Source organism: Phoxinus phoxinus (assembly GCF_949152265.1).
Source record: "Phoxinus phoxinus genome assembly, chromosome: 11".
In the NCBI taxonomy this organism is placed as follows: domain Eukaryota; kingdom Metazoa; phylum Chordata; class Actinopteri; order Cypriniformes; family Leuciscidae; genus Phoxinus; species Phoxinus phoxinus.
In genome coordinates this window covers 33,731,343-33,741,786 of record NC_136886.1, presented here as the reverse complement: position 1 = coordinate 33,741,786, position 10,444 = coordinate 33,731,343, and the positions used below count along the sequence as shown (strand labels likewise).

The window sequence follows — 10,444 nt, the reverse complement described above, 5'->3', positions numbered from 1 at the left end:
CCATCCTTCCGCTCTCTTCCCTGAATTGAAATGAAGTAGTGGGCTGTACTTTCCTACTGTCTATGGTACTTTCCACACGATAGACATCAGGTTCAAGTACGCCCACAAGCCGTGCGAGTTATTCGTGTATTGCAGGTTGGCTGGTGGTTATGTTGCCCGCATACCGCCTCCCATGGCCGAAACTGGTATTACAACACCTGTCGGGCCGTGGCTAGTAATGCTAATGCTAATTAAGGTTGATATCTCTGCAGCACTATAACTTGACATTTTTTGAATGACATCATTGCCCTTATTTCTTCTCATTCTTTTGATGCGTGTAGCTCATTTTTGGGATATTTTTACCTCAATTTTTACACATGGCACCTTTAAGGCTTTGCTATTATTATTGACTTTTATTTGACTATTATTGTCTTATTGACTTAACAAGCCAATCAATGTTTTTTTGTTTATTTAAAACAGGCAATTAAAAAAGAAAAATTTGTTTACAGTGTAATTTAACATACATTTGTGATTATAAATAAATGTTACAAAACTTAGCTTATTGCTGACTTTCAATAGTGTACAATTTTGGCTCAATAATTTTTTCTATGTACCTTTTATATATATATATATATATATATATATATATATATATATATATATATATATATATATATATATACACACACATACAATTTTACAACCCAGTTACCTGAAGCAGGATAATATGTGGATAATACAAATGAAATTGGACGCTTGGTGTTTTAACACCTTTACAGCTTCCTTAATTATTTTTATGGCGAGTAACATGTTAAAATACCATAAAATGGCCATTTAAAAAACTATAAAGGTTATTAAAGTTTGCTTTAGAATAGATGAATAAATACACTAAAATGGATTCAGGGTTGACAAAAAAAGTTTGCTTGGTAATATCATTTCCTAAGAGGACTTAAACCAGAATAAATTTAATAAAATATGTTTAAGCGATATACCTGGCATGCGGATCATAAATCTTCATTTGAACAGATTCTGGAACATATATTCAGTAGTGTGTATATATGATCGGATCCCAGCGATTGTTGAAAATAAAGATGCAATTTTCACCCACAGTAGGGTTAATTTCATACAGTTTTAATACATATGGTAAACTATGGATAATAAATATATTTCAAACATTAATGACTCACGCATATATATTATGGTACTGTATTTAATCAATTAATACATACATTCTTCCATCAAATCTGCACCAACATAATGCATGGAAAATAATTACTCTTGAATTTCAACTTAGTAAATTGTTTATACTGGCTCTTGCATTTCAATTATTAAAATTTTTTGCAATCAGCAGAGGAATAAAATATATAAAGCACTTAACCAATTTATCAATGCTGTGGTGAGAATCAGGAATAAACTATGGACCAACATGACTAATCATTTACAGTTAAAAAAATTATGAACAGTCATTATGTTTGTTTTAAGGACTGCTATTATGTTACGATTTATGTATTATGACACCAAAAAGTGCAGCACTAAAACATGGCCAGGTCATATTTTCCCACAAAAACAAGTTAATAAACTAACTATTTAAATTGCACATAGAAAATGAAGTTGACAGGATTCATGATTCTCACTCCTCATAATCATGATGCAAAAATAGGATTTATTTGAAAGGATTTTGTGTTTTTAAATGAACTATTTACACATCATGGCAGTATTTGTTGTACTATCTTTACAATAAGGTCTCATTTGTTTACAATAGTTAATGCATTAAACTAACCATGAGAAATATATTTTTACAGCATTTATGAACCTCTCTTAATGTTAGTTCATCAAAATGTTCATGTTAGCTCACCGTGCATTAACTAATGTTAACAGATGCTACTTTTAATCTTAAAAAATCAAAGTAAATGTTAAGGTTAATATTAAGATTAATAAATGCTGTAGACATATTGTTCGCTGCTAGTTCATAACTAATGCAGAAGTAATGTTAACCGATGAAACCTTATTGCAAAGTGTTACCAGAGAAACTAACTAGCATTGAGATTAAAGGGAATTACAGGAAAACTCAAAAGTAAAATGTGAGGAGTCTGTGAACGTAGAACAGTAATGAGAATATATGGTGAATGATGGTCCTAAAAACAAATTAAATTTTTTCTTACACAAAATAATTGCTTTCGGGTGGACCGTGGCCTGAACATTTTTTGTTGTTGAGAAATGCATAAACATGTTCTGTTTCTGTCTTTGCATGATGGTTTATCACAGTTATCATGAAGTGCAAGTACATCTGAGTGTAAAAGTGGAGCGAATATAATCTAGATAGTCTAGACGATGTGCAAAGTAGTCATTTAGTTCAACATATAACAATGTAAGGGAGCACAGTCAAGCATCTGCAATTTCTATATGTGACCCTGGATCACAAACCCAGTCTGGAGTCGCACGGGTATATTTGTGGCAATATCCAACTACACATTGTATGGGTCAAAATTATCGATTTTTCTTTTATGGCAACAATCATTAGGATTTTAAGTAAAGATCATGTTCCATGAAGATATTTTGTACATTTCCAACCGTAAATATATAAAACATGTATTTTTGTGAGTGAATGCAGCACAATCGTGAACATAAATGGACAACTTTAAAGGAGATTTTCTCAATGTTTACATTTTTTTCAGATTCCAGATTTTCTAATAGTTGTATCTCAGCCAAATATTGTCCTATCCTAACAAACCACACATCAATGGAAGGCGTATTTATTCAGCTTCCAGATAATGTATAAATCTCAAATGCAAAAAATGTACCCATGTGTGGTCCAGGGTCACATATGTGGCACAAATAATGGTATAGTAATTAAACCCTTCAATCAAACGAAACTAAATCTCTAAAGTGGTCTGTTGTTTAGTCTAGATAGGAAAGCAGGACCTAGGTCTGTCCCTGGCGTCCCTCAGTTGGTTTTGGGTTTGTTATAGATGAGAAAGTCTGAAATGTCGTGCCATGTGTTGCTGTCGTGGTAGAGGTAGTTCATGGAGGACTGCAGGGAAGGCTGAAGTGTGTGTGGGTGATACTCAAACAACCAGAGCACGACGCCCCACACCAGCGTGGCAAACAGGGGGAACGGGTCTGTCTTCGGCTGCGGGATGAAGCCCTTTTCCACCGCTAGACGAGACAAGGCGAAGAGAATCCGGGACAGCAGGTACATGTTTATCTGAGCACAACAACAGAGATCAAATAAGAGATGTTATACGTGTCCCTGGACCACAAAACCAGTCACATGGGTCAATCTTCTGAAATTGAGAGTTATACATCACATGAAAGCTGAATAAATAAAATTTCCATTGGTCTATGGTTTGTTAGGATAGAACAATATTTGGTCGAGATACAACTATTGAAAATCTGGAATCTGAGGGTGCAAAAAAATCGAAACATTGAGCAAATCTCCTTTAAAGTTGTGCATTCACGTTGCACCACATTGCTATTAATATTGCTCAGTTTGGCCTCTGAATCATATATGGGCCTTTTTTAGGATTTTATCTGACGGTTCAATAAACTGTTCCATAAAAAAAATAAAAAACAGGCATTAAAGTGTTAAAGAAGAGAAGTTCAAACACAGCTGAAACTGTAAGGTATCAATGATAGATCGATAATGAATGAGTTCCACTAACCTGGCTGTTGATGTTGTTGTTTTCTCCAAACACCAGCCAGCCTCCGAGACACGCGGCGAGAAAGGAGTGAGACTGCAGGCGTTTGCCCTGGAAGTGCTGCTGAACAGCCTGAAGCCCTTTATATGTGAACACAAAGCAGGCTAGATTCCTGGAGTGAGTGAACGTGGCCTGAGCGATCGCCCACAACTTCTCTCTCAGACTGTTGATGAGCAGAGGTCACAGGCTATTACATTTATTGTGCTATTTGTTGTAATAAGTCAGGATTATTCGTCACATATATTGTATTTATATATGCGTGTGCGTGTGTGTGTATTATGCTAAATATTAGCACTGTCACTAGTCATTAATACTTTTGAAAATGTGAATAACAGTGTAATATTTAAGAAAAATTGTAATGATAAAATATCACAGTTTATACCATGGTCTGGGTGAATACTCGATTCTGATTGGCTGCAGGGTGTCCGTTAAAAAGTGATAGAGGACACCTAAATAAACTGTCAGGCGTAACCAAGGAAACCAAGTTATTGTTTGTAACTTGTAACTTTGGATTTCGATTGTAAAACTAATTAAAATATAAACTAATGTTTTAAAAATGTGTTATTTGGCAAGTGACCATGGTATAAGCGGGTTAATGCCCGACGAGGTGTCCATTGTCAGGTTTTAATGGACTTCGGCGGAGGCAACTGTCCTCCGCTGCGCGTCGGCCGGTTCACAACTCGCCGTCGTCCATTAAAACCTGACAATGGACACCTCGTCGGGCATTAACCCTTACATATTCCACATATCTCTTTATCAACATGAGCGCTGGACTAGAATTAATTTTGACATGAAAGTGACATTGGGTGCTTCTCATTTCTTATTTGTGCATCCTCGTTTCCTTTCCTCACGTCTCAGCTCCACTCCTGTAGGGTGCGAGGGAAGAAAAAGAGGATGGAGGAATCGAAGGAAAGTTTATTTATACATTGGAATACTTGATCACTCGAGCGTCACTTCACAGCGCTCAAAGGATCTGCCTTATGCTGTTGAAGTTTGGTTATTTAAAGCTACACTGTGTAATTTTTTTTCAAAAACAACTTTGTTCTTTCAAAATGATATGTGCTCATTAATGTATAATTACTTCTACCAACTAATCAAGTATTCTCGTAAGCGTAAATCTGCCATTTATAATACATACGGGTGAGCTGCTCGAATGGCGGAAGCCATGTTGCGCCTCCATCTTGAAAATACATTAGCCAAAGAGGGACATACCTGGAAATTCAAGCTTCGCCTTTCGCGTTTTTACACTCAGTGGCGCCGTGACGAATGCGAGGAGGAGATAACTCACGACTGCCGACAGATTTTAAATAATACGGCCACCGTAGGAGTTAAAACGCCCTCGGAGTGGGAGGGGCTAGAAAGTAATATTCAGTTGGTAGTAGGGATGCACCGATACCAGTATCGGGTATCGACTCGATACTGAGCTCATGTACTTGTACTCGTAAAAATGCCCCGATACCAACAACTGATACCAGGCAGCGTGTGTACAGTGTTTGTGTCCAGACAAAGAAACACTGACAACAAAAAATTATAATGGGGATAAAAAAGAAGGCTGTTTATGAAGTAAATATATCTTATTTTTGAAATATTAAACAGAATATAGTAACGGCTATATAGCTGTGGCGCGCGAGCTGATAAGAGAAAAACGCGCAGTGGATTGAGCGCGCCGCGGCACCGAAGCGCGAGCTGGTCGAGCGCATCAGACGTCAATGGAAAGTTTGTAGTTCAGTCGGATGTCAATGGCAAAGAAAGTAAAACGAGGCATGTTTATTATTAACGATAACTGACCATTAAGAGAGAGAGAGAGAGAGAGCGCACTTCTGTTGAATGCTCTTGATTGCTGATCGTTCACTCAGCACGTGTTATTTGGATTAAAACTAAATCGTATATGTAAGTAAAACATGAACTGTTACCTTATTTATGTTTAACGAGTGGTTGCCTGCATTATTAGAGGACATTTGCAGGTCAAGAAGTTACATGAACTTCAAACCAAACCGAAACCAGCGTCTCAGCGTACGAATACTGAATTGAAGTCTTTCACGTCTTGCGCTTGTACGGATGAATTCACACAAAACTATGTAAAAACGCCCGTCTTGGCGAGTTTCCTAATAAACAAAGTCTGTTATATCTCAAGTGAACAGACGGTATATTCAACTGGGGTCCGTGCGTTCGGTCTTAAAAGTGCAGCAGTTTAATTAGTCTGCTGCTGTGTTTTAATGTTAATCAAACAAAGGACAAATAAATTACTCACTGCTCTTGACTAAATAGGCTATCTTTTTTTTTACTTTACAAAAAGATCCATCTATATTTAATTTATACAGTAATGAATATGCAGTGTATTAAATATATATTTGATGAACAAATTAAGTTTAAATTTAATAAACAACTTATATGATTGATATTATTTTGGTTTCTCTACCAATACATTTAAAAATGACAAATGCATGAATTAAAAATTAATTGAAAATTAAAAATACAGGTATTGGTTACGGTATCGGTATCGGCGAGTACCAAAAATGAAAGTATCGGTATCGGACTCGGTCTGGAAAAAGTGGTATCGGTGCATCCCTAGTTGGTAGTCATATACAATTTCACCGCTAGATGGGAGTAATTCCTACACAGTGTAGCTTTAAGAAATTCATAATAACTAATAATAAAGAAAGATACTCTGTTGAAATATGTGAGATGTGTAGTTTATTTAAAATGCAAAGGTAAAGTATAAATTAAAATGATTGTGACCGATGTAAAGGGGAGGAGGAATTTGTACGCATGTCATGTTTAGTCGATAAAACTTTTCCGCATAGGATACACCCGTGTCTCCTCGCTCATGACTCCTCAGGAAGCTCCTCACTCACCGACCCACTTCTCACGGTGCAATTAGAGAATAGAGATGCCGCTCAAGTTGGCTGAGCTCGATCGGTTTCCGGGTCACGAGATGGACGACAGAGGAGTTAGGAGACGAGGAGGGATATTGAGAAGCACCCATGGAGTTGGTAATCTGAAAGGTCAAAGTTCACCTCACCTGCCACTTCTGAAGAGAAACGTCATCACTAGGGCATGAGGAGCACGAATTTTAGCCCCATATCTGTAAAAACAAAGAAAAGAATTAATAACATGTATTTAATTACATGTTTACAGTTAGTCTTGTCTAAATACAGCAGTATGAATACCTATTACTGCCATTTTAAATATACAATTTAATATAAGGCGAAAAATAAACGTATCTATATCTTTTTCCATAAGCAAGATGAAATATAATCACAAGTGCTTCATGTCAAAATGTAAACAAGGTTAGAATCACAAATATGTATGCATTGATTTATTAACAAACATGCATAAAAACGCCATTGAAAAGACTCACACAGCTCCATTCCTGAAGCCTTTGAGGACAGCCAGAGCAGATTTATATTTGTGCTGCTGCAGGAGATTGTTAACAGTGTATAATAAAGTTTTAAAGAGATCTGAGGCTGCCATGGCTCTTCTTTGACACGGACACCTCGCGCTGTAACACACACGCGTGCAGCGTTTCACACGGAAACAGGCAACAGTTAACGGTTCCGCTTGCAGTGCCCGGAACAACAGCGATATATCAAATACTACATTTTCATTAAAAAAATAAATACTTACAGGTAGAATTTTACGGTCTTAATAATTTCTATCTTAATTTAGAAGCGGTTAATGAGGATTTTATATTCGAGTAGGATCTGCAACTGTCATTACTGACGTTCAGCATGAGAGGGCGCAACTGTACTGTTTATGTTTGTCTAGTAGTCAGTCACACCTGTCATTCAGATTATTTCTATCTATCTATCTAACTGTTATCTATCTATCTATCTATCTATCTATCTATCTATCTATCTATCTATCTATCTATCTATCTATCTAACTGTTATCTATCTATCTATCTATCTATCTATCTATCTATCTATCTATCTATCTATCTATCTATCTATCTATCTATCTATCTATCTATCTATCTATCTATCTATCTATCTATCTATCTATCTATAATCTATCTATCTATCTATCTATCTATCCCTGCGCGTGCTCTGTGGTATAGGCTCCTGGCAATGCGCATTAGTGACATGATATCTGGTGGTCACGCTTGTTTTCTCCACTATACTGACTAAAAAGCACGTCCCTATTTGAGTTGTAAATTGATACTGTTCAATAAAAAAAGAAGGGAAAAAAAAGAAAAAAGAAAAAAGCGTGGTCGTGACTCGTGACCATACAAAGCCTCGGAAGTCCGTGACACAAGCGTGGAATCAATTAACTTACAGTTCTATATAATCTCATCTAAATTAATTTGTGCCAATGAGACCACAACTCGTGTGATGTGTAGCCTTTAAAAAATATATAAAGTATGTTAGGCTAGACTAGAGATATTGTGTTTGTTAAATCATTTAAACAATGCCTCCTTGCATCAGATGATTGAGAAAACACGAGAAACATGTAAATAAAGACAGAGTCAATGTTCAGAAATGATTCATTTTTATTTTGTTTTGAATAGCCTATAGCTGTGTTTTGCGGTGTGTTTGTTGTCAAACTCAAACATTTGTTTATTTTTAATAATTAAAAAAAAAAAATTGGTCTTTGGACCTGGGTTTGGTCTACTGTTTAACTGTTTGCTGGGTATTGTTGTTATTATTTTTGTACTTGTGTTGTCTGTCTTTAGGCTATTTATGTCTGAGAGTTGTACCAAGACAAATTCCTATCAACTTGTTGCCATGGCAATAAATTATTAAAAATAATTTTTCTCTATATAGTGTTGATATATGGCAACTAGTAAATACACCAAGTTTCGTCATGCTGGCAAGAAATAAGTATTTAAAACACGTCTCTTACGTTGAGTTTCAGTCTCTTACGTTGAGTAGCCTAACATTATAAATAACAAATTCGTCATCATTGATAGTGCAGCAGTGCTAAAGTCACCTGTCAGATCTCAGTCTAGTCATAATTCACATGTGATATTTGGAAATAACATAATTTTTAATTTCAGATGGACAGGGAAAATAATGTTTTGCAAGAGGATAGAGATAAGCAAAGGGTGTCCGTCAAATGAATGCGTGTCACATTGTGTTGCGCCGGGCACTTCAAGTGTAGACAACTTTTTATTTTAATGTGAACAAATCATGATCTAAGGACATTATCTGAGGCCCGCAGCTGCTGGCATTAGCCGGTCCGGTTGTAGATGCCAGAGCAGAGACAGTTTCACTGGTTCTGAACAGCCTTTTCTTTGGTGGAAACTGGGCTAGATTTTTTAAGTCTGCCATAAAAACACTTAGCGAGAGTGATTCTCAGGGTGGTCACTATAGAGAAAACCACTTTTCTCCAAGAAAAGTAACATTCCTGCATGCCCATTTTTCTTGAGACCACCTGGACGCTTCATAGCACTGCTGAGAACAATGTTCTTTGAATAGATGAGGCAAAACTTCGGTTATTCAAACACTCATCGGCTGCACCAAAATCTCAACAGTAGAAAGTGCAGGAGTGTGTGTAGGCCTGTGTCACTGCCTCCAGGTCTGGTCAGCATCAATCGCAGGCATTCCAATATATTCACAGTTTGATACATACAGCATACAGAAGTAAGCAAATTATCTTTAAATTAAATTGCATTTATTGAATTTGCAGAGGCATTATTTGACATTATGCAAAATTATTAATTGCATGTAATAAAAGGGAAAATACAAAATTTTGCTCCCCAATTGTGCAAAAATTTTACCAAAATAAAAGATATGGGATTTCTTTTCTCCTCCCTGTTGGTAAACCTAATTATTTTGCTATCCTGAAAGCATGATTATATGAGTTTAGTTGCGTTTAGTTATTGGCATTTAGCTTTTTATTTAATCAGAACAGATCTGTGATTCATCATTGTAAACCTGTCATAGACTGCAACATCAACCACAATGGCAATGTCGTAACATCTGTAAACCAGTAGTTTCACTCAGTTTGTAGGCCAAGGGGAAATTCCCACAGTGATGGCATTTCTTTTTTGCGTCATATTGAATGAATGAGAGTAAATAACAAGAATCCTGTGTATTAACCAATATGCCTCTACACAATTCCAATCCACTGAAACGTCTTCAGTGGAGAACCAAGCCCACATGCTAAATAACATGCCTTTGACAAACACTTTCATTAGTAAAGTAGAAATCTCCCACACTGCTTATCTGATGCTGAAAGCGGAACATTTAGACACGGCCTGGCCAGCACTGCAAGAGTATGCATCCGGAAAGTATTCACAGCGCTTCACTTTTTCCAAATTTTATGTTATGTTACAGCCTTATTTCAAAATTGATTAAATTCATTGTTTTCCTCAAAATTCAACACACAATAACCCATAATGACAACATGAAAAAAGTGTGTTTGAAATTTGTCAAATTTATAAAAATCAAAAAATCACATGTACATAAGTATTCACATCTTTGCTCAATAGTTTGTTAAAGGGTAACTAAACCCCTGGTCAGAGCCAGACTCCACCCACTGGCAATATTTGAAAAATGCTGGAAAAGTGGGTAGAGCCCAGTGGAGGGGGGGGGGGGGTCGTGCACCTGAGACACATCTCTCTGTAGGCGAGGGCATGGTTAGCTGGAACCCTCTTACATCACAGGGTACCACAACTGCCAATAGGAAAATTCAACTGCAGTAGCCACCGTTCAACCTGAAGAGGGCAGCACTCAGACGTTTTTACACCATATATTGTAGAATTAAAACACTTTATACCAAAATGTCAAAAAAATTACTTGAATCAATGAACAGCATTAATA

General features: G+C 36.5%; 1 protein-coding gene across 1 annotated transcript; it reads right to left on the bottom strand.

Annotated features, from left to right (window-relative positions):
• Positions 1-1,171: 1,171 nt before the first annotated feature.
• Positions 1,172-7,196, bottom strand: LOC307007025 (peroxisomal membrane protein 4-like). Its single transcript, XM_079628610.1, has 4 exons — positions 7,039-7,196; positions 6,700-6,762; positions 3,642-3,840; positions 1,172-3,184 (listed from the first exon to the last, which is right to left on the bottom strand). Exons 1-4 carry the CDS (start codon positions 7,149-7,151, stop codon positions 2,924-2,926), a joined length of 636 nt encoding a protein of 211 aa, XP_079484736.1. The 5' UTR covers positions 7,152-7,196; the 3' UTR covers positions 1,172-2,923.
• Positions 7,197-10,444: the final 3,248 nt, after the last annotated feature.

Excerpts from the sequence above, each read along its gene's own strand:
- LOC307007025 (XM_079628610.1), bottom strand. The coding sequence starts at position 7,151 with ATGGCAGCCTCAGATCTCTTTAAAACTTTATTATACACTGTTAACAAT. Across the intron at positions 6,763-7,038 it reads GGCTTCAGGAATGGAGCTGT|ATATGGGGCTAAAATTCGTG; the intron begins GTGAGTCTTTTC and ends TTGTTTTTACAG. Across the intron at positions 3,841-6,699 it reads TTTCTCTTCAGAAGTGGCAG|TCTGAGAGAGAAGTTGTGGG; the intron begins GTGAGGTGAACT and ends GCTCATCAACAG.